Source organism: Somniosus microcephalus, chromosome 16 (assembly GCF_052327205.1).
Source record: "Somniosus microcephalus isolate GS21.2 chromosome 16, FLI_Smic_1.0, whole genome shotgun sequence".
In the NCBI taxonomy this organism is placed as follows: domain Eukaryota; kingdom Metazoa; phylum Chordata; class Chondrichthyes; order Squaliformes; family Somniosidae; genus Somniosus; species Somniosus microcephalus.
The window spans coordinates 10485286-10509831 of NC_141002.1; the positions used below are offsets into that span (position 1 = coordinate 10485286).

The 24546-nt window shown below is 51.0% G+C and overlaps 1 protein-coding gene across 1 annotated transcript in view; it reads right to left on the minus strand.

Annotated features, from left to right (window-relative positions):
- The window catches only part of dgki (diacylglycerol kinase, iota), a 369448-nt gene that overhangs the window by 16094 nt on the left and 328808 nt on the right, over window positions 1-24546 (minus strand). Inside the window, exons 24-26 of the mRNA XM_086008600.1 lie at window positions 9060-9187; window positions 1047-1166; window positions 269-294 (exon numbers count right to left, since the gene is read on the minus strand). Coding sequence (XP_085864726.1) covers window positions 269-294; window positions 1047-1166; window positions 9060-9187 — 274 coding nt within the window. The remainder of the gene's footprint in view (window positions 1-268; window positions 295-1046; window positions 1167-9059; window positions 9188-24546) is intronic.

Genomic DNA, 24546 nt, shown 5'->3' on the forward strand with positions numbered 1-24546 from the left:
AAATGTTTGGTGCAACCATTCTGTCCAATGAAACCGAGAAGTGAACAGTTCTCAGCAAGGGGGTGATCCTGAGGAGTTCAGGGAAGACGGGCACACACTCAAGTCTCGAAGGCCTTGGTCGTGGAGAGCTCAGGGACAGCCGCTGGAATTGTCAAGCCTCCCGGGATTGCCAGGCCTCCCCGAGACTGCCGCTAACGATCAGGAAGCTGTGCCAGAATAGTCTATCCAGTGAAAGGATTATTGCAAGAAAATCAGCAGAAGGAATTACCTTGTTCCTCGGAGGATGAGGGAGGCCTGAGGAGAGAAAAACAAAACAGAATTAGTTTCTGGGATTAAGGACTGTGCAACATTTCCTGCAACAAAGTCTTGAAAAAAAGCTCAACCAGGCGGTGTTGAACCAAATGCTCAATGGAGTTACAGCGCGAGTGCACTACACGGAGCAGGACATCGGAGTCCTACTGTGCCCGTCAGTGTCGGGAGTGTGGGAATGTTGTCAGGATCAGGAGTGTGGGGAATGTTGTCAGTATCGCGAGTGTGGCGAAGTTTGGGGAATATTATCGAGACCGAGATGTGGAGAATGTTGCTGGGATCAGCAGCGTGGGAAATGTTGTCGGGATTGGGAGTGTCGGGAATAGTGTCGGGATCGGGAATGTTGTTAGGATTGGGAGTGTAGGAATGTTGTTAGAATAAGGAGTGTGGGAAATGTCAGGATCGGGAATGTGGGGAATGTTGCTGGGATCGGTAGTGTGGGGAATATTGTCAGGATCGGGAATGTGGTAATCGTTGCTGGGATGAAGAGTGTTGGGAATGTTGTCAGAATCGGGAGTGTGGGAAATGTCGGGATCGGGAGTGTGGGGAAGGTTGCTGGGATCGATAGTGTGGGGAATGTTGTCAGGATCGGGAGTGTGGTAATCATTGCTGGGATGAAGAGTGTTGGGAATGTAGTCAGGATCTGGAGTGTGGAATGGCGTCGGGATGAGCAGTGCCAGGAAGTATTTAGAGATCAGGATGTTGGGAAGTCCCATGTTAATGTGAAGGGTTTGTACCGGAGTTTCTGGTGGGTCAGACTGTCTGTCTCTCTTCGTTGGTGCTGTATCCCGGACTCAGATTCACAGCTGTCACTCGCGATCCACTTGTTGCCGGAGCCGTTCCACAGCTCAGTGTTCCTGAAAATCGGAAAAAGATTCCGTTTTAATTCAGTTAAATATCTGAATTTTATTTCTTCTTGAGTTCCTCCCCTTTGTTCCTGTTCTGAAGCTGAATTAAGCTGGAGTATTGTCTCACAGGAGCCAACAACCCTCTAATACCTCACCCAAGTGATCATTCTTCATGTGTGAGGCAAGACAGTGACCGCTGGTGCACTACTTGACCATAGAAACATAGAAACATAGAAGATAGGAGCAGGAGTAGGCCATTCGGCCCCTCGAGCCTGCTCCGCTATTCAATGTGATCATGGCTGATCATCCAAATTCAGTACCCTGTCCCTGCTTTCTCCCCATATCCCTTGCTCCCTTTAGCCTTAAGAAATATATCCAACTCCTTCTTGAATATATTTAATGAATTGGCCTCAACTGCCTTCTGTGGTAGAGAACTCCACAGGTTCACCACTCTCTGGGTGAAGAAATTCCTCCTCATCTCTGTCCTAAATGGCTTACCTCTTATCCTTAGACTGTGACCCCTGGTTCTGGACTCCCCAACCATTGGGAACATCCTTCCTGCATCTAGTCTGCCTAGTCCTGTTAGAATTTTATAAGTTTCAATGAGATCCCCTCTCATTCTTCTAAACTCCAGCGAGTATAAGCCCAATCGACCCAATCTCTCCTCATACGTCATTCCTGCCATCCCAGGTATCAGCCTGGTGAATCTTCGCTGCACTCCCTCCATGGCAAGAACATCCTTCTTCAGATAAGGCGACCAAAACGGCACACAATACTCAAGATGTGGTCTCACCAAGGCCCTGTACAACTGCAGCAAGACATCCTTGTTCCTGTACTCGAATCCTCTCGCAATGAAGGCCAGCATACCATTTGCCTTCTTAACCGCCTGCTGCACCAGCATGCTTACCTTCAGTGACTGGTGCACAAGGACACCCAGGTCTCGTTGCACTTCCCCTTTTCCCAATCTATTGCCGTTCAAATAATAATCTGCCTTCCTGTTTTTGCCACCAAAGTGGATAACCTCGCATTTATCCACATTATACTGCATCTGCCATGCATGTGCCCAATCGCCCAACCATGGAGGCATCACTGCTGTTGAGCCTGATCCTGTCTCCAGCTGATGTCCACACGCTGCACTTTCTAGTTTGGGTTGCTGGACAGCGATCAGGAGTGGCTTTACCACTCTTCAATCCGAGGTCAGTTTGTGTGCCGTGACCACCACTCCAGCAGAGGTCAGTTAACCCAGCACAATGTGCGACTGAGTCTGGGATCTTCCTTTCCGAGTTAAACACTGAACAGTGCCTTTACAAGCTGAGCTCCATTTGATATTCAAACAAAGCAGCACAGAAAATATCATTTTGGAATACAGTGTATGAGTACTTTGAGACATGACATGTGGTAAGTATAGAGGGCTTGGGAGTGTAGTGATCAATAGCATGTCATTCTATAGTGGACACTAGGTGGAGCCGTAGAGCTGTATATAAGACTACACTACCCAGCTGTATATATATTAAGACTACATTACCCATGAGGCACTAGGCTACCCACAAGGCAGCAGTCAAGATGGAAGCCTCTACAGATACAGTACCTAGTCCACATGTGCTCAATAAAGTAACTAGCAAAAGCTAGCTGTGTTCATAATAAGAATGTCTATTTATTAATGAACATAACAGGGAGGATCAGGTGACTTTGGACCTATGGTTCCCAAAGCTCGCCACTATTGGGGAGTTTCCGCGCCTCATGTCTGGGTCTGTTGTAGACTCATTGATAGAGATTGATCGCTCTGATTAGTCAACAACTCCATTATCATTGTATCATGTGACTAACAGAATGGTAGAAGGCGAACTAGATGGACCTTGTCTTTTTCGTCTAACAATTCCTATGTTCCTATGATGGACTGGATTGGCCTCCTCCTGTGCTTAAATTTCTGTTATAGAGAAAATACAAAAAAAGGATTGGGGAACACAGGAATGAAACTTGGCCCTAGTTAAAGAAACACTGCCACTCTGAGTCTATAATCACACAGCGAACATTTTGTGTCGCAGCTGTTGATGGACCCATATCACATGATTAAACCATGCAGAGAGTGCCCTTCTTCCCTCAGCACTGTCATTCTCTCACTATCTGCAATGAGTCTCTATCATTTTTGTAATATGGAGTCTGTGCTTGTAAGCTCATGGATGAGCTTTCTGATTGGTTTTTCAGAGAAGACACATTAAACCAATCGCATTCTCAGAGTGAAATCAGCTCCTCTGATTGGTCCGTTGTTTCTACTATGAAAAACAAGCGGACCACTAATATGTTTCCTGTATTTAAAAAGGAAGATAGAACAAGTTCAGGGAACTATGGACCTGTTAGCTTAACGTCAGAGGTAGGAAAGATCATGGAATCTTTACTGAAATATATAATAGAAAAACATCTAGAAACCAAAAATATAATAAAGAAGTCAGCACGGATTCTAAAAGGGAAGGTCATGCTTGACCAACCTTACTGAATTCTTTGAAGAAGTAACAGAAAGAATAGGCAAGGGTAATGCAGTAGATGTAATATATTTGGATTTTCAAAGGCCTTCGATAAGGTATTAGAGTCATAGAGTCATAGAGTTTTACAGCACAGAAAGAGGCCCTTCGGCCCATCGTGTCTGCGCCGCCCATCCATCCCTGTCCAGTCTAATCCCATTTTCCAGCATTTGGTCCATAGCCTTGTATGCAATGGCATTTCAAGTGCTCATCCAAATGCTTCTTGAATGTTGTGAGGGTTCCTGCCTCTACCACCCTTTCAGGCATTGAGTTCCACATTCCAACCACCCTCTGGGTGAAAAAGTTCCTCCTCAAATCCCCTCTAAATCTCCTGCCCCTTACCCTGAATCTATGCCCCCTTGTTATTGACCCCCCCACTAAGGGGAAAAGTTCCTCTTTATCTACCCTATCTATGCCCCTCATTATTTTGTACACCTCAATCAGGTCCCCCCTCAGCCTTCTCTGCTCCAAGGAAAACAACTCCAGCCTGTCCAGCCTCTCTTCATAGCTGAGGCGCTCCATCCCAGGTAACATCCTGGTGAATCTTCTCTGCACCCTCTCCAAAGCAATCACATCCTTCCTATAGTGAGGCGACCAGAACTGCACACAGTACTCCAGCTGTGGCCTCACCAGCGTTTTGTACAGCTCCATCATAACCTCCCTGCTCTTATATTCTATGCCTCGGCTAATGAAGGCAAGTATCCCATATGCCTTTTTAACCACCTTATCTACCTGCTCCGCTGCCTTCAGGGATCTATGTACATGTACACCAAGGTCCCTCTGACCCTCTGTACTTCCTAGGGTCCTACCACTCATTGTGTATTCCCTTGCCTTATTTGTCCGTCCAAAATGCATCACCTCGCACTTTTCAGGGTTAAATTCCATTTGCCACTTTTCCGCCCATCTGACCAACCCGTTTATATCGTCCTGTAGCCGGAGGCTTTCCTCCTCGCAATTTACCACCCCACCAATTTTCGTGTCATCTGCGAACTTACTGATCATACCTTTTACATTCTCATCCAAATCATTTATGTAGATCACAAACAATAAGGGACCCAGCACCGATCCCTGAGGTACCCCACTGGACACAGGCTTCCAGTCACAAAAGCAACCTTCGACCATCACCCTCTGCCTCCTGCCACTCAGCCAGTTTAGGATCCAACGCGCCAAGGCACCCTGGATCCCATGGGCTCTTACCTTCTTGACCAGTCTCCTATGCGGGACTTTGTCGCATAGTTATCGCATAGTAGACTCATGGCTAAGGTCAGAGCATGTGGAGTCAGGGGACAGATAGCAGAATGGATGGCAAGCTGGCTACACAACAGAAAACAGAGAGTAGGGGTTAAGGGTAGTTACTCAATCTGGCAAAAAGTGGGAAGTGGTGTTCCACAAGGATCGGTGCTGGGACCTCTGTTGTTCACCATTTACATTAATGATTAGGACTTGGGAATCGGAAGTACAATTTCAAAATTTGCAGACGACACCAAATTTGGGGTATAGTTAATACTGAGGAAGACTGCGACAAAATACAGGAAGACATTATTAATAAACTTGCAGAATGAGTGTGTAATTGGCAAATTAATTTCAATATAGATAAGCGTGAGGTGGTGCATTTTAGTAGGAAGAATAAGGAGGCCTCATACTGCTTGGAAAATATGAGTCTAAATGGGGTAGAGGAACAAAGGGGTCTAGAGGTACACAAAAAGTAGCAATGCAGGTTAATAAGGCCATGAAAAGAACAAAAAGCACCGAGGTTCATTTCTAGAGGGATAGAATTGAAAAGCAGAGAAGTTATGTTGTGTACAGACCTGACAGAGTCTTTAAAATTGTGAAAGGTTTAATAGGGTAGACATAGAGATGTTTCCACTTGTGGGGGAGACCAAGACTAGGAGCCATAAATATAATATGGTCACTAATAAATCCATTAGGGAATTCAAGAGAAACTTCTTTTCTCAGGGAGTGGTGAGAATGTGGAATTTGCTCCCATAAGGGGTGGTTGAGGTGAATAGTGTCGATGCATTCAAGGGGAAGCTAGATAAACACATGAGGGAGAAAGGACTAGAAGGTTATGCTGATTGAGTTAGATGAAGAGGGGTGGGAGGAGGCTCATATGGAGCATAAATGCTGGCATAGACTTGTTGGGCTGAATGGCCTGTTTAGGTGCTGTACAATCTATGTAAGGAATCAGAGAGTAGGAGGGAAAGAACAGGTCCTTTCAGCCACCACTGTGGTTTGCCACTTCAATGTCCACTGCCAGCCCAGGAAACTTGGGGAAAGAAAGCACTAACTTACCTCAGCAACTGACCTGTCAACTGATCCCCTCGCATCCCTCCATATCCCTGACTACATCATTGCACCATTTCAGTCGTAACCTACCACTTGAACCCAGGCCTCTCCTTTGCTCTTGGCCCCTGTCTACCATTCACTCCCTGCTCCGTGCTGAACCCACCCTCCCACGAGGAATGGCATGCGAGATGTACTGGCTGATGTAAGAAAACTACGAGGCATTTGGTCTGAGTGTTAAACAAGGCTTTAATCAACTGTTTCACAACATGGAGATCTAGTTGTGTCCTTCACTAGTTCCTGTTAAAGAATGTCCTGAGCAAGCTGGGCCCATGCCCAAGTATTTATACTCTCCCTGGACAGCGCCACCAGTAGGCCGCCCAGTGTTATTTCATAAGTCATTTCCACATGAATGACAAGATTCATGTCATTCTTCCTGCCTGAAAGATTGGAAGTCCAGTGGCTTCCTTCTACCGAATTAATCGGACTAAGAATAGACGCTTGGTTCGTACCGGCGGGCTGGCAGAGTCCGTGTCACCTTGATCGACCTGAGGGGGACTGGGGAGATCGTGGCTCCGGGTGCGGGCCCCCACAGGCGCAGAGTTGGCTTCACCCTGCTCAGTAGCCGGTGACTGACCGGCGTCCTGGCTTCGGGTGGCTATCCCGCGCGGAGCACTCTGTTCCCCGGGTTGATCCGGCGGAATAGCTGGCAGATCCCTTGACGTCCTGGGTAGGGCGTCATCCTCAGAGGAGCGCACAGGGCATCGGGGGGAAAGATTGGCAAACAAGGAGGGCTCGTTGAGCGGAGCCGCCGAAAGCGCACAAAACAGTACTTTGGAAATAGTAAGCTCCGGCTTTGAACCTCCAAACTCGAAAGTGAGTCTTTTGTGTTGTTTCTGGAAATCCTGTCCCAGGAGCACATCACTGCATAGGTTTTTGAGCACCCCGAGCCGGGTGGAAAAATAAGTGCGGCCATTGAGAATAAGGTCGACAAGACAAAAGCCGGAAGAGTTGGTGGTCTGTGTTGTCAGAGCCATTGCAATTTCCCTGTCCGAGGGGTAAATACGCAGTTTTAACTTACTGACAGCCCGCTCACTGATGAAGCTGTCAGAGCTACATGATTCGATTAATGCACTCAAAATGCGTCTATTCACCGAAACCCTCATGGCTGCATGGGACAGGCTTTGGGGAAAAACAGCTGTAACACTAGTAGTGGCTCTTGGGGGAAGAGCAGTTTTATAGCTAGCAGCTGCAACACTAGTAGAGGCTCTTGACCAGTATACTTTAGAAAAGTGACCTTTCTTACTGCAATGATTGCAGGTTGCATTACAAGCAGGACAAAATTTCCTATAATGGAATGCACCTCCACAGAAGAAACACTTCTTTTTAGATTGCCAAGATGCCGCTAGGGTAGGGTCGTCATCAGTGAGGGCTTCCGCCTGAGGCTTACCGGGGGAGTCACTAAAAGTGGTAGCAGCAGTCCGTGCATATGGTAAAAAATAGGCATCTGAATTTTTCTGAGCTAAGTCCAGTGAATATGCCTGGTTATAGGCAGCTTGTAACCCGAGGGTTTTATTCTCCAACAGACGCTGGCATATGAGGGGAGAAGCAATTCCGTTAATAAAAGAATCACAAATTAATTCCTCCCGGTACTGCTCAGCTGAGACAGCTTTAAGGTTACAATCTCTGCTGAGCCTGCGAAGCTCTTGAAGGAATTCGTTAAGTGATACCCCGGGTTGTTGTCAAGTTGTGGCCAGTAGGTGCCGAGCAAACATTTTGTTTGGGGCCTTAACATATAGTTGCTGTAGTGTTTAGATAGCGGAGTCATAGTCTACACAGTCTTCGATATAGTCAAACACGAGGGGATACATAATTGGCAAGCATTCATAACTTATTAGGAACATTCTCACCACACTCCTCGAGGAAGTTGCTGAAGGTACGATACCAGTGTTTCCATACCTTAGCAGTTGTAAGTGAATTCGGGTCCAAGTCGAGACGGGCGGGTCTGAGTAGTTTCTCCATGATAGATTGATTACTACATCCGAGTTCCCTTCTACAGTTTGAATCATAGCTGTCTGTTCCCAAACCACTCAGAGCGTGGGGCAGGTTGCAGTTGATTAAATTGACGTAAGAAAACTACTAGGCACTTGGTCTGAGTATTAAACAAGGCTTAAATCAACTGTTTTCCAACATGGAGACCTAGTTGTGTCCTTCACTAGTTCCTGTTAAAGAATGTCCTGAGCAAGCTGGGCCCATGCCCGAGTATTTATACTCTCCCTGGACAGCGCCACCAGCAGGCCGCCCAGTATTACTTCATAAGTCATTTCCACATGAATGACAAGATTCATGTCACTGGCTTTCATAGCAAAACAGTAAAATCTCCTTTCAATATACAGAGCTTACTAATGGTGTGTGCGTGTATGTGTGCGTATATAGCTGTGTGTGCGTATGTGCATGTATCTATGTGCACGTGTGCACGTGTATGTTTGCGTGTATGTGTGTGTGTCTATGTATGTGTGTGTGTATATATGTATGTGTGTGCGAGTATGTGTGTGCATGTGCACGTGTGTGCATGTCTTTGTGTGTGTGTATATGTGTGCACAGGTGTGCGTGAGCTTATGTGTGCGTGTGTGTATGTTTGTGATTCTGAATGTGGTGTCCTGGCAGAGCCTGACCCTCCTCAGCCGCCCTCATTCCACTGAAACTCCCCTGATTGCTCAGATGGTTATCAGCCAGCTGGGCCATACAGACCAGAGGAACCCAAGTTTCATTCCCGGTCTATGTTGAGCTGATAGCGGCCAGGGCAATTGGCATTAGTGTCCTTGGAGATTAGGAAGGAGAAAATCTGCTGCGATTCTCCTTCCTGATTATTGAAAGGTGTGGGTCAGGACGTCAGAGAGGGCAGGGCTCAGCTGTGATTCCTTCCATGATCAAAAAGCCTACAAACGTTAGGCTGGCATATAAAAGAAATGGCCACTTGGGAAAGGTACCCAGTGGTACCCATGAAACTACCCCAGAGGAGGGGAGAAGTTGTACAAAGTTGGGCAGAAGGGACGGATTGCCAGTGGGAGGTTGGTTCTGCAGGAGTGGGAGGACATACCCTGGGGAAGGCTCCACCACCAGGTCTGGCATTCCAGGGGCTGTCCCGGCTTTCTGTGTGGCCACTATCTCGGGGTCCAGAATAAAGAGCTCATCTTGAGCCACTTCTGTCACAAAGTGGAGATGCTCCTGCGAAGAAAAGGAAAGTTGTTCATATCTTAAAATACTTTAACAATCGACAATCAATTATTAATAATTACACATTCTACCTTTTATAGTATATTAATTATTAAGTCAGTATTAATGATATTCTAGTGTTAGAGTGTTCTTAATTATTGATAATCAATCATTGACAATTACATTCTGTACTTAATTAATAATTAGTTACAAACTGTCCTTCGCATATGATTACACTATAATAAATGGAGGTTGAATTTACTCAACCATTCCACTGAATCCCGCCATAATGTTTCAGGAAAAGCATACACCAGGTCCCAACATAGTTTCTGCCTCAACCACCAACCCTGGAAGTGAATTCCACAGCCTCATATTCTCTGCATTACATAAAATTACATAGAATTACTTCGAGACCACAGCACAGAAACAGACCATTCAACCTAACTGGTCCATGCGTGTTTCTGCTCCACACGAGCCTGCTCTCACTCTAATCACCTCTCCCCACCCTGTCCCCGTATCTCTCTAGTCCCTTCACCCGAATGTTGCAGCAAACCTCCCCTTAAATACATCGATGCTCTCTGCTTCGACCACTCCGTGTGGCAGCGAGCTCCACATTCTCACCGCGCTCGGTGTAAAGAGATTGGCCCTAAATTCTTTCTTTGATCTGTTAGTGACGATCTTATATTTACGCCCCTTTGTTCTGGACTCACCACAAGTGAAAACAGTTTCTCCACATCCACCCTATTGAACCCCTTCATCATTATAAAGACCTCTACAGCTCTCCGCTTGGTCTTCCCTTTTCCAGAGAGAAGAGCCCCAGCCTGCTCAATCTTCCCAGCTAGTTGCATCCTCTCAGTTCTGGGAACATCCGTGTAAATATTTCCTGCACTTTCTGCAGTGCTTCTACATTGTTCTTGTAATATGGAGCCCGGATCTGTGCACAGTGCTCTGTGTGAAGAAGTTTCTCTGCCTCTGTTCTAACTCTCACATTTAATCTTGGCCCCTCATTCTAGACTCCTCACCCACTGGAAACACTTTGGAGTAGAGTTTCCGCTCGGTTGCGTCAGCTTTTTCGGCGCAATTTGCCCGAAAGCGGCCTAACCTGCGCAAAAGATCGCAGAATTTCAGCACAAATTATATTCAGCGCAAATCGAGTTTCCACGATCTATTGTGCTGGTTTAAAAAACATTGCGCTAGAAGCTGGCCACGCCCCCAGGGTGAATTAATCACTGTGGTGAGTTTCCACAAATTGTGCTCGTTTGCAGGCCTTCGAGGAGGCGCTGAAATTAAGCTGGATCTTTTGGGCACAAGGACACTAATAGGCACATTTTAAAAGCTTTTGAGTGTAATTTACTTTAAAATTTACTAAGGACCTGACCACTGTATCCCAATATAACTGGCAAATGGTTCTGTATAGTTTTTAAAAGTCATTTTCAGTCATTTAAAATCAGGTTACTCTCAGGTGGTGGATTAAAACTGTGACTTAAAATGCTTATTTTTTGTGATTAAACCCATTTTCAGCTGTTTTAAACAAATTGTACCAGGTTACCACTCAAGATATATCAAGGAATATATTTTAAAGCAGTATTTGAAAATTTACGTTTTAAAACGCTGCCCGATTGCACAGGTTTTGCGTGCGGCGATGTGCAGTCGGGTTTGAGCGAAAACTCGAGAAAAAAGAAACTTCTCAAAATGGGCGAAAGTTTGGGCGCAATTTGCCGATTGCGCCCAAAGTGGAAACTCTCGCCCTCTGTTTTTAGCTACCCTGTCCTATCTCTTCAAACACTTCCAGCACATTGTCCCATAATCTGCGTTTTTCTAATTCCAGTCACAGTACAGAAGCAGTTTAGAAACCAACTGCAGGTCAGTTCCCTGTATCACGATGCCTTCAAGAGGGAGCTGGAGCGGTTCTTAACTAGGGCCGAGATCGCATCATTTAGAAGGCAAGTGTCCTACAGATAAAACTTGGTCCATGTGATCGCCTGCACTGGTTACACTGAGAGGGTCGGCAAGGATTTTCCAGAGTATTTTGGCCCTAAGTTTTTTTTGTCTCTCCCAGGAGATGACATGGCTGTGGGGGGTGGGGGGGTGGGTGGTGAGGGTGGGGTTAGGAAGTCATGACATTCCAGCCATCATGGTGTTTGGGGCAGGCTTGATGGACCAGCTGGTCTTTTCCTGTCCATCAATTTTGTAAGTTTGTCTGCTTATTTCAATACAATGTCTATTGTAAATATCTAACTATATTATACAACTGTAGCTCAAAACATAAGAACATAAGAACAAAAGAATTAGGTGCAGGAGTCGGCCACTTGGCCCCTCGAGTCTGCTCCGCCATTCAATAAGATCATGGCTGATCTGATCTTGGCCTCAACTCCACTTCCCTGCCCGCTCCCCATAACCCTCGACTCCCCTGTAATTCAAAAATCTGTCTATCTCAGCCTTGAATATATTCAATGACTCCGCTTCCACAGCTCTCTGGGGTAAAGAATTCCAAAGGTTCACGATCCTCAGAGAAAAAATTCCTCCTCATCTCCGTTTAAATAGGCGACTTCTTATTCTGAAACTATGCCCCCTCGTTCTAGATTCCCCAACGAGAGGAAACATCCTCTCAGCAGTTACCCTGCCAAGCCCCCTCAGAATCTAATGGCCTAGAAATTCGGTATAGCCGCGTTTGGGGCGCTACAGTCGGGCAGTCGCAAAACTTTGCGCCCGGCGCAACTTAGCGCCACCTTCGCCGATATTCAGTTGCATCGCCCCAAGAGGTTGCTGCAGCGCTAAAGCAGGCGATGCACGAGTATCATAAGGCGCTAAGCCGGCAATCCGGGGCGCTACCACCGAGGGCGGGCGCAGCACAGGTGCGGCGAGTTATTGATTGAAGGCAGTCAGGCGCCAGTCAGCACTTAAAGGGGGAGGGTGGAATTGTTTGGCTGCCACGCCCTGCACACTGCAGCCCTGAGGGAAGGCCTGAACAGTGTTAATTCAACTGCTCCACGCCCAGGAGAATGGAGAAGCCAAGGGAGAGAGCGCAGCGCTTTGGCGAGGGTGACCTGAGGGTGCTGGTTGGCGCAGTGGAGCACAGGCGCCATGTTCTGTTCCCTGAAGGTGGCAGGAGGCCGTTGCCCTCCGAATATCGGAAAGCCTGGAGGGAGCTGGTAAGCAGGGTCGCCTCCAACAGCGTGGTTGCCAGGACTCCCCTCCAATGCCGTAAAAAGTTCAACGACCTCACTCGGGTTGTCAGGGTGAGTACCCTTTCCAGTATCCTCCTCATCCCTGCATGTGCTCCTCAGTTGATGGCCAAAGGGACGTGAAAGCCCTACTGCCCAGCCCTCATTCAGCAGCAATGGGACTGTCATGAAAATCACTTGCACATTCAGGAGTTTATACACTGTCAGGGCTATTCCACCATGGGAGGCTGTGCAGGCAAGATGAGGGCTTCACACTGTCAGGGCTATTCCACCATGGGAGGCTGTGCAGGCAAGATCAGGGCTTCACACTGTACTTAGAGGCCGTCCTCTCTCTTGCAGGGCAAGCTGGCACACAACCGGAGACAGCAGCGCCAGACCGGGGGAGGCCATCCTGACATTAAGCAGCTCAGCGACCTAGAGCTGCGAGTGGAGCAGATCATGGCAGGCCGGCTGATTGGCCCCGTCGCGACTGGAGATGCCGACCCTGTTCTGGGCACCAATGGTAAGGTCCTCACCTTTTTTGACCTCTCTCTTTCTACCTGCGCCTCACGCCAGCATCCTTTGCCACTATCGAACCAGTGCAGTTCATAGCAGCACTCATGCCTCCCTCGCTGCCGTCCTGTCTGTGATGAAATATTCCATTCATCACTGCCTGTGACTGTGGTTGGTTTCAGGTTTCCCCTCACCATTGTATTGTATATCATCACTGCCTGTGACTGTGGTTGGTTTCAGGTTTCTCCTCACCATTGTATTGTATATTGGAATGTATGGAATGTACTGTGTGTAGGGCTCCGCCCATACCTGGCCTCTATGTAAGCAAGCAGTCTGGCCTCATATCCAGTACTGCTGACCTCCAGATGGAAGACACCTCTCTCCATTGTGTGTTATCTTCTAAGTTAATAAAAGCCTTGTTTTGTTCCGCTAACATCGAGTCTCGGGATTATTGAGGCACATCAATTTTATTAACTTATTTTTCAACACAATGGATCAACTCCTGAAACCCGAACGTTTGGATTTGGATCAGCATGCTCCGGACGCATCAGCACGCTTTGGACACTGGTTTATGTGTATGGAATTCTTCCTGGACAATTCCGCAGCTGTCAAAGACGCTACGGACGCTGCGAGTATGAAACTCGGAATTCTGCGGAATTGGGTAAGCCACCGGGTTTACCCCCTCATCCAAGACGCCGACACGTACCTGGCCGCCTGCGACATCTTAAAGGTGCATTACCAGCAGCCTACGAATGAGGTGTATGCTAGGCATCTGCTCGCCACTCGCGCACAGCGACCTGGGGAATCGGTGGAGGAGTTCCTAGGCACCCTGAAAATGCTTGGCAAAGACTGCAAGTGCCGAGATGTAAAAGCCGCAGTGTACACCGACGAGCTTGTTCGCGATGCCTTTATCACAGGCCTCAGCTCCACTTACATCCGGCAAAGACTGCTGGAAAAACGGGATTGGACCTGAAACAGGCGGTGGACACCGCGCGATCCCTGGATGTGGCCCAGAGAAACTCGGACGCCTACTCTTCAGCCCGCGCCGTCCACGCCGCCACGTGTGCACCAAGGGCGCCGCCATCTTGGAAGGCATCGTCCCCGCCCGGCAGCCCGACACCGTCGGGGCCCCGCTCTCCCCCCAGAAGCGCTACGACAGCCGCGACGCGTCGGGGACCAAACTGCTACTTCTGCGGGCAGCCAAAGCACACCAGAAACCTGTGCCCGGCGAAAGGCACCACCTGCTTTAAGTGCGGTAAGAAGGGGCACTTCGGGAAGGTCTGCAGAGGGAACCCCGCCGGAAAACCAAAACCCGCCACCGCCGCGTGTGCGCCGTGGGAGCGGCCATCTTGGACGCCATCTTGCCCGACCTCGTGGGGTCCGCCATCTTGTGAGCAGACAGCGTGGACGCCATCTTGTCTCGATCAGGGCCCTACAGTGGCATCGGTCACAGTGGACCAGACCAGGCCCCACCCGCTATCCAAATCAATGGTGGACATTGAGGTAAACGGGTGCCGGGTTAAATGTTTAATTGACAGCGGAAGCACGGAGAGTTTTATCCACCCTGAACTGGCACAACAACTCTCCCTAAAGGTGGTCCCTACTCGGGGTACCATCTCTATGGCTGATAAAACCCAGACATCGACCATTCTGGGTTACTGCACGGTACAATTGTCCGTTAACGGGACTGTATACGATAATTTTAAAGTATTAATCATGAAGAATCTATGCGCGAGCGTGATCTTGGGCCTGGATTTCCAGTGCAACCACCAAAGCATCACGCTCAAGTACGGTGGGTCCCAGCCGCCCCTCACAGTGTGCGGCCTGGCTACCCTGAAGGTAAAGCCGCCTTCGCTATTCGCGAACCTTACCCCTAACTGCCGGCCAATAGCGACCAAAAGCAGGAGGTACAGCTGGGAGGACAGGCGGTTTATTGCGACCAAGGTAGACAGGCTCCTGAAAGAGCGCATTATTGAATGCAGCAATAGCCCGTGGCGCGCCCAAGTGGTGGTGGTAAGGGGTAGCGAGAAGAAACGGATGGTGATCGACTATAGCCAAACGATCAACAGGTACACCCAACTAGACGCCTACCCGCTACCCCGCATATCAGAAATGGTGAACCAAATCGCCCAATACCAGGTGTTCTCCACCATCGACCTCAAGTCAGCATACCACCAGCTCCCTATCAGACCAGAGGACCGCCCGTACACCGCCTTCGAGGCGAACAGACGCCTCTACCAATTCCTCAGAGTCCCCTTTGGGGTGACGAATGGGGTCTCGGTCTTCCAGAGGGAGATGGATCGCATGGTCGATGACCACCACTTGCAGGCAACCTTCCCCTACCTCGACAACGTCACCATCTGCGGTCACAACCAGCAGGATCACGACTCGAACCTCGAGAGGTTCCTGAAAACCGCACAAAAACTCAACCTCACCTACAACGAGGGCAAGTGCGTTTTCAACACCACGCGCCTCTGCATACTAGGCAGCGTGGTGGAGAATGGGGAAATCGGACCAGACCCCGACCGATTGCGCCCCCTACGGGAGCTGCCCCTGCCCAACACTCCCAAAGCCCTGAAAAGGTGCCTGGGGTTATTTTCTTATTATTCCCAATGGGTCCCCAACTACTCCGACAAAGCCCGCCCCCTCTTGAAAGCATCCTCTTTTCCGCTCTCTGCTGAGGCCCACGCCGCCTTCAAAAGCATTAAGCAGGATATTGAGCGGGCCACACTACAGGCAGTGGACGAGAACACTCCATTTCAAGTGGAAAGTGATGCGTCTGACTTTGCCTTGGCGGCCACCCTCAACCAGGCGGGGCGGCCCGTAGCTTTCTTCTCGAGGACCCTCCAAGGGCCCGAGATCAGACACTCCTCCGTGGAAAAGGAGGCCCAAGCCATCGTGGAGGCAGTGCGCCACTGGCGCCACTACCTAGCCGGCAAACGCTTCACCCTACTTACCGACCAGCGGTCGGTAGCGTTTATGTTCAATAATAAACAGAGGGGGAAGATCAAAAATGATAAGATTCTTAGGTGGCGGATCGAGCTCTCCACCTTCGAGTATGACATCATTTACCGGCCAGGGGCCCTTAACGAATCCCCAGATGCCCTCTCACGAGGGATGTGTGCCAGCGCCACCGGGGATCGGCTACAGACCCTCCACAACGACCTCTGCCACCCAGGGGTCACGCGGCTGTTCCACTTCATAAAGTCCCGCAACTTACCCTACTCGATTGAGGAAGTTCGGTCTCTGACCAGGAACTGCCGCACTTGCGCTGAGTGCAAGCCTCGGTTCTACCACGCTGATAGAGCCCACTTAATCAAAGCTACACGGCCCTTTGAGCGGCTCAGCTTAGATTTCAAGGGCCCCCTCCCGTCCGTCGACCGCAATGTTTACTTCCTGAACATTGTGGACGAATACTCCCGGTTCCCATTCGCCTTCCCCTGCCCAGACATGACCAGCGCCACGGTCATTAAATGCCTCAACAGCCTGTTCTGCCTGTTCGGTATGCCAAGCTACATCCACACGGATAGGGGGGCGTCCTTCATGAGTGAAGAGCTACGCCAGTACATGCTGTCCAGGGGTATCGCCACGAGCCGTACCACCAGCTACAACCCCCGGGGTAACGGTCAAGTGGAGCGAGAGAACGGGACAGTATGGAAAGCAGTCACTCTAGCTCTAAGGACCAAGGGCACCCCTATCTCCCGCTGGCAGGAAGTCCTCTCAGATGTGCTCCATTCGATACGGTCGCTATTGTGTACTGCCACTAATGCCACGCCTCATGAACGAATGTTTGTCTTTCCCCGGAAATCCACCTCAGGCGTATCCATGCCGTCATGGCTCTCCACCCCAGGTCCGGTATTCGTGCGAAGGCATGTGAGGGACCATAAGACGGACCCTCTCGTGGAGCCAGTGCACCTACTCCACGCCAACCCCCAATACGCGTACGTCCGGCACGCCGACGGAAGGGAGGACACCGTGTCAATAAAAGACGTCGCCCCAGCCGGTAACGACAACAACCACGGCAATAGCAGCAACAACGACCACAGCAACTCTTACCCACCCACTACTCTTTCATCACCCCCGGAAGAACATCGACCAACGGCACCCCCACCAACTACCCCTTCAACAACCCTGGCGGCACCCCCGGCAGAGACCCAGGAGGCCACCGGGGACACCCAGCCGACACCCGCGACACCACAACAGCCACATCGGTCGCAGAGGACTACCAAACCCCCGAACAGACTAAATCTATAGAAGGGGTGAATGTGATGAAATATTCCATTCATCACTGCCTGAGACTGTGGTTGGTTTCAGGTTTCTCCTCACCATTGTATTGTATATTGGAATGTATGGAATGTACTGTGTGTAGGGCTCCGCCCATACCTGGCCTCTATGTAAGCAAGCAGTCTGGCCTCATATCCAGTACTGCTGACCTCCAGATGGAAGACACCTCTCTCCACTGCGTGTTATCTTCTAAGTTAATAAAAGCCTTGTTTTGTTCCGCTAACATCGAGTCTTGGGATTATTGAGGCACATCACTGTCCTCACTCTGAAGCAACTCTTGTGCCTCCCTGCTTTCAGATGGTGACTCGCCAGGTGAGGAGGCGGCCCCTCAAGCTGGCACTGTGTCGGACTCAGACCTAGAGGAGGAGGAAGAGGAAGCCGCCCCATCAGGGACACCCTCGGCCGAGGCAGCCCATCGCCATGCTGGGGACACGTCTTCCCTGGAGGGGAGCAGGGGGGAAGTGTCAGAGGAGAGTGAAGCTCCGGGGACCAGCGGGCTGCAGCAACGCAGGAGGGGTGGGGAAGCTCGGCGGCCTTCTCCCCGGAGGGAGAGTGTGGCCTCCAGTCCTGCTACAGTGAGCGCAGAGGAGGTGCGGCTCCTTGCGGAAGTGGGCGCCCAGGCTGAGCGCAGGCACACTGAGCTCATGGCTGCAGTGGCAAGGATGCCGGACTCCATACAGTCTCTGGCAAGGAGTGTTCAGGAATTCGGGGCAGCACAGGCCAGGAGTCTGCAGGACTTCGCGGCAGTCCAGGCGGCCTCCAGCCAAGTGCTCAGTCGTGCCGTGCATTCACTGGCTGGTGTCATCCAGACACAGACCAGGGCCACACGGGCACTAACTGCTGCCACCCTCGCTGGCTCGGCCAGGCATCGCCGGGGCACTCGCCGCGCCGCAGCAGCCCAGCAGTCTGTGCTTCAGCAGATTGCTGCGCATGCTGCAGTGCTGGCCCGTGCGAGTGCCAGTGAATCAGCCGACCAGGGAGTGCCTGTGCTCTGTCAGGTTGGCAGCATTCCTGCAGCCAACACTGTTACTCCTCCACTGCAGCTGCCACCACCCGTAGGACAGACTGCTGCCGCCCAAGCTGAGTTGGAGCAGTCCGCAGCCGGCCCCTCCAGGCCCAGAGCTGGTCCAGGCTGACCCCCAAGGGCATCTGCTGTCTCACCAACTAACCCTCAGCAGCCTTCCCCCAACCTTGCTGCAGCCACTGGGGTCCCATTGAGGAGGAGCAGCAGGGCGGGTAGGGGCCATGCCCGGAAGCGAGACGGATCACCCTCGCAGGTGAAAAAGTAGAAGGTCTGGCCAATTTTGTTGTTTTTTATATAAAGGCTGAGACTGGTGTGTTTGTTTTTTATATAAAGGCCGAGACTGGTGTGTTTTTGTTTGGGGGTTTGTCTGAATTAGTTTGTCATGCGGGAAGGGCACAGAGTTATAAGAGTAAAACATTTTCTTTAATCGCACTGTCCATGTTTGCTTTTGGAAGTATTGGTTGCCTTGATCGGCTGAGGGCTTGCGGAGCAGCTACATTCATCTTCCTTCATTGGCACAAGCCATTCCCTGAGGGGGCCTAGAACTGAGTTGCAATAAGCCGCAGACGGGCGGCCCTTGCACTTTCTGCCTCCCTCCCATCCTGGTCCTCCTCCTCCTCCTCCTCCTCCGGTGGTCCTCCAATGTCTGCTGGCAGTGGCTGAGTCCTGCGGATAGCCAGGTTGTGCAGCATGCAGCACACGACAACGAAATGGGAGACTCGCTCAGGCTAGTACTGTAGGGCCCCCCCCGGAACGATCCAGACAGTGGAACCGTTGCTTGAACACGCCGATTGTGTGCTCAATGATGTTCCTGGTTGCTTGATGGCTGTTATTGTATCGCTGTTCTGCAGGGGTGCTGGGCGCACGGAGCGGGGTCATCAGCCAGGTGCACAAAGGATAGCCTTTGTCCCCGAGAAGCCATCCTCGTGGGTGAGGCTGGGCCTGGAAAAGGTCTGCCACAGAAGTCTGGTGCAGGATGAAGGCATCATGGCTGCTGCCTGGAAAGCGGGCATTGACAGCTAGTATGAGCTGCCTGTGGTCACACACCAACTGCACGTTGAGCGAATGGTAACCCTTCCGGTTGCGGTAAACCTCGGCATTCTCCAGAGGCGCCCTGCACCATGGGGAAGTCCGCTAATGCTGCAAATCCCATTGCACACTCTTGCTGCTTGTCGAGGGTCATGGGGAAGGAGATGAACTGACGTCTCCTTCTGAAAAGGGCATTGGTCACCTGGTGGATGCAGCAATGTACCGCGAACTGGGGGATGTTGGAAATGTCCCCAGTAGCGGATTGGAAGGAGCTGGTGGCATAGAAGTTGAGAGCCACCGTCACCTTCACTGCCACCGACAGAGGCATCCTGCTCCTCAGCTGTGGCTGCAGGGCTCTCTGAAGCAGGTGGCAGATCTCAGTGAGCACCTCCCTTCTGAATCGCAGCCTCCGACCACACTGCTCCTCAGACATGTTCAGATATGAGAACTGCTGGCGGTATACCCTGGGTGGGTAAGGCCTCCTGTGCCGATGCCTGTTGGCCCTTCTCCGTCTGGCCATGACTGGCAGTCTCTCACGGCGTCTCTGAGCCCTCTGAATGCAATGCAGTAAGCCAACGTTTGCACCCATTGCAGCCCCCATTAGATGTATCGAATCAATGCTATGGCACTGAAAGTTAATTACAAGTGCAAAGCTCTGGCCTGAAGCCAGAAGTACCTGAGCGAGTGTTGATTCAAGCCAGAAAGCTCTCTCCCTTTGTCTCTCTCCAAATATCAGTGTCTCACAAAGAAGGAGTGGAGCAAAATGACTGACATTTATACTGCAGGAGGAGTCCCCTTTAATTAGTGCGCCCCGCAGCGACTGGGAACCGTTCCCCTTTACCAGTCGCTGGGGGCGCCAGACGCACAATAGGCCGGCGCCACTGAATTTCTGGTTCGGGGCGCACAAAGGGCGTTGCACCATGAAATGACGTCAGGATCTGCGCGCGCAGCTAAGCGTGCGCAAAGGTTTTGCGCCGCCGCTAAATCGTTACGGAATTTCGCGAGAAGCGCAGATCGCGCCGCGCCCGGTCGCTAGCCGCTTAGCGCCCCACTTCTCGCCCTCTTAAGGCGCTAGCGGCTGGCGCAACCAACTGAATTTCTAGGCCGATATATTTCAATAAGATCACCCCTCATTCTTCTAAACTTCAATGAGTATAGGCCCAACCTGCTCAACCTTTCCTCATAAGGCAACCTCTTCATATCCGGAATCAACCTCGTGAACCTTCTCTGAACTGCCTCCAGTGCAAGTACATCCCTCCTTAAATAAGGAGACCAAAACTGTACGCAGTACTCCAGGTGCGGTCTCACCAATGCCCTGTACAGTTGTAGCAAGACTTCCCTACTTTTATCCTCCATCCCCCTTGCAATAAAGGCCAACATTCCATTTGCCTTGTGTGTTACTTCATCTTTTGCTGGATGTTAAAGTGAGGTCTGATGTGTTACTCTACTTCTTTCGAAGATTTGAGTGAGATCTTATGGAGCCATTGGATAAGTCCAGTAGCTAAAAGCCATTACTAGGCAGAGTCAGTCCACTGGTTGCCTTTTGGGAATTTTATTGAACGTTTACCTAGATCTTCAGACAAGGATAGACACTTGGGAAGGTCTGGGGCATTGGGACTCACCAGTCAGAGTGATCTATGATATCTGCCCAATCAATTTAGGATGAGAAGACTGCAAAAGACCCAAAAATGTAACAGTTGTGGCAGCTGACAGTAAGATTCATCGAACTTATACAGACCTGAAGCGAAATTTAAAACAAGCTGAATATTAACATCTTACAGTAGATTAAAAAAAGAGGGTGAAAAATAATGCCAACAAGATCTCATAAAGAGATCCACAAAGAGTTGGAGTTACCTTATGTAACTGCTGAGAGAAAGCAAGAGAATGAGAGTTACAATTAGAGTTTTAAGACAAGAAGAGAAAATGGCACAAAGAGATTGCAGAGAGAGAAACACGAAGGAGAGCGAGAACTACACTGAAGGAGAAAGGGCATCAGCGTGAGAAGGACTGATAGCCTGGTTGAGAAACACACACTGAGAGAGTCTGGCAGGTGAGGGTGTAGATCATTCAGCCCATAACTCTACTGGGATTAATTCAGTTAAACCTAATTTCATTCCAAATATCATTGGGAGGCAATATTAATATTTTGATTTGAGCTTTTGAATTATTAGCAAATCACCATAAGTGGAGAAACGATGGCCTAGAAATTCAGTATAGCCACTTTTGGGGCGGTAAAGTCGGGCGGCCGCTGAAGTTTGCGCCCGGCGCAAAGTCGAGCCCACTTCGCCGATATTCAGTAGCATCGCCCTAAGAGGTTGCTGCTGCGCTAAAACTGGCGATGCACGACTATCTTTAGGCGCTAAGCCGGCGGTGCTGAGCGATACCGCCGAGGCCGGGCGCAGCGCAGGTGCGGTGATTTTTTGATTGACGGCAGACACGCTGGCGCCGGCCAGCTCTTAAAGGGGGAAGGGTCGATTTGTTTGCCTGCAACGCCCTGGACACTGCAGCCCTCCACCTAGGCCTGAGCACTGCTGCTGCAACTCTTTAACACCCAGGACGATGCAGAAGGCCCGGGAGAGAGCGCAGCGCTTTAGCGAAGGTGACCTGAGGCTGCTGGTTAGCTCAGTGGAGCGAAGACGCCATGTTTTGTTTCCTGACAGTGGCAAGAAGCCGCTGCCCAGCGTCTACCGCAAAGCCTGGAGGGAGGTCTCCAACAGGGTGACATCCAACAGTGTGGTTGCCAGGAATCCTGTACAATGCAGGAAAAAGTTCAACGACCTCACTCGGATTGTCAGGGTGAGTACCCTTTCCAGTGTCCTCCTCATCCTTGCATGTGCACCTCACATTATGGACAAAGGGACCTGAAAGCCCTAATGGCCAGCCCTCATCCAGCAGCTATGGGACTGGCATGACCATCAATTGCACATTCTGCACTTTACACACTGTCCAAGCTATTCGCCCATGGGAGGCAGTGCAGACAAGATCAGGGCTACACACTGTCCAAGCTATTCGACCATGGGAGGCAGTGCAGACAAGATCAGGGCTACACAATGTCCAAGCTATTCGACCATGGGAGGCAGTGCAGACAAGATCAGGGCTACACACCGTACTTAGAGGCCGTCCTTTCTCTTGCAGGCCAAGCTGGCTAACAACAAGCGTAGCCAGATTGCGACCGGGGGAGGCCGACCTCAGCACCAAGAGCTCACCAACCTCGACCAGCGCGTGGAGCGCATTATGGGAGGCCGGCTGATTGGCCCCGTTGCCACTGGAGATGCCGACCCTGTTCTGGGCACCAATGGTAAGGACATCACCTTTTGGACCTCTCGTTCCACTTGCGCATCAGATCAACATCCTTTGCCACTGTCCGACCAATGCGGTGAATGGCACCACTCATGCCTCCCTCGCTGACGCCCTGTCCTCACTCTAAAGCTACTCTTGTGCCTTCCTGCTTTCAGATGGTGACTCGCCAGGTGAGGAGGAGGTCCCTCAAGCTGCCAGTGTCAGCCCCTCGGAAGAGGAGGAGGAGGAAGAGGAAGCCGGCCCATCAGTGGCACCCTCAGCCGCGCCAGCCCATGGCGATATAGGGGATACGTCTTCCCTGGAGGGGAGCCTGGGGGAAGGGTCGGAGGAGAGTCAAGTTCCGGGGCCCAGCGGCCTGCAGCAACGCGGGAGGGGTAGGGAAGCTCGGCGGCCTTCTCCCCAGAGGGTGAGTGCGGCCTCCAGTCCTGCGACGGTCAGCGCAGAGGAGGTGCGCCTCCTAGAGGAGATGGCCGTCGACTCTGAGCGCAGGCACACTGAGCTCATGGTGGTAGTGGCACGGATGCCTGACTCCATAGAGTCACTGGCTAAGAGTGTCCAGGAATTCGGGGCAGCACAGGCCAGGAGTCTGCAGGAATTCGGGGCAGCACAGGCAGCTAGTACCCAAATGCTCAGTCGTGCCGTCCAGCCACTGGCTGGTCTCATGCGGTCACAGACCAGGGCAACACGGGCACTAACTGCTGCCACACTCGGTGCGTCAGCCAGGCATCGCCAGGGCACCCGCCGCGCTGCAGCAGCACAGTGGTCTGTCCTTCAGCAGATTGCTGTGCATGCTGCAGTGCTGGCCCGGGCGAGTGCCACTGTATCAGGTGACCAGCGAGCGCCTGCGATCAGCCAGCTTGCCCCCATTCCTGCAACCGCCACTGCCACTCCCACCAGTGCAGCTGCCACGAGCTGCTGGACAGACTGATGCCGCCCAGCCACAGCTGCAGCAGTCACCAGCCGGCCCCTCGAGGGCCAGAGCTCGTGCAGGCCGACCCCCAAGGGCATCTGCCGTCACGCCATGTGCCCCTCAGGAGTCTTCCCCCAGCCTTGCTGCAGCCACTGGGCTCACATTGAGGAGGAGCAGGGCGGGCAGGGGCCAGGCAAGGATGCGCAAGGCATCGCCCTTGCGGGGCAAAAAGTAGAATGTGTGGGCAGTTGTGTTTGTTTGTTATGAAGGCCGAGGATGTTGTGTTTGGTTTTTATGAAGGCCGAAAATGTTATGTTTGTTTTTTATGAAGGCCGAGGATCACGGTCATTTTTGTTTCACTGTTTTGATCATCCTCTCCAGGTTGTGGGAGCCAGTTATGTGTCTGACTGTTTTTTGGGGGGGTTTTCTGTTGTTGTTTGTCATGCGGGAAGGGCACAGAGTTTGTGGTGTATGTAACCTGTTCCACCTTAAGAGAACTATCTTAAGAGATGTACTACTTTCTCTTAGCTGCTGTATACTGTAATACCGGTGGTGACCACACCGGTATATAAGTGTTGTGTAGGGATTTGCTGGGCAGTTCAGCCCTGACCTCCGAATAGTAAAGACCTGTTAAAGTTATTCTTGTGGTCTGTGTCCAGTGATTTATAATAAGCATAACTGGGACACACAGACTCAACAGTGGCGACGAGTCCGATCTTACCCTGCGGCAGTTTTACATCCAAGGCAGCTTCGTCCTCAGAACGGGCGTCGAGAAGAGGCATCCGCCCTCATCATCCTGCTGAGCACCATCGCACGGGAGGCATCGAGAACCCGGGTTAAAAAGAAAATTTCTGACCATGAAGCCCTCCATCAGCGACAGGCAGTGATCATCCCTTCTACCACGGTGGTGGGTAAGCCGATCAGCGACACGAGCAGAAAGTTGGCCGCGTTGACTGTGGAGTGGGGGAGGGAAAACGGAGGAAAAAGGGCGGAGAACTCGACCACGGCCGATGAAAAGGGCCGGGCTGCAATCGAGGCCGAGAGGCGCAGCGACTGGGGCAGCTTAAGGCACGAGAGCCGCGGAGAACTCAAACGCAGCTGGTGTAAAGGACCGGGCTGCATGAGAACCGCTGGGGAGGCGAGAACG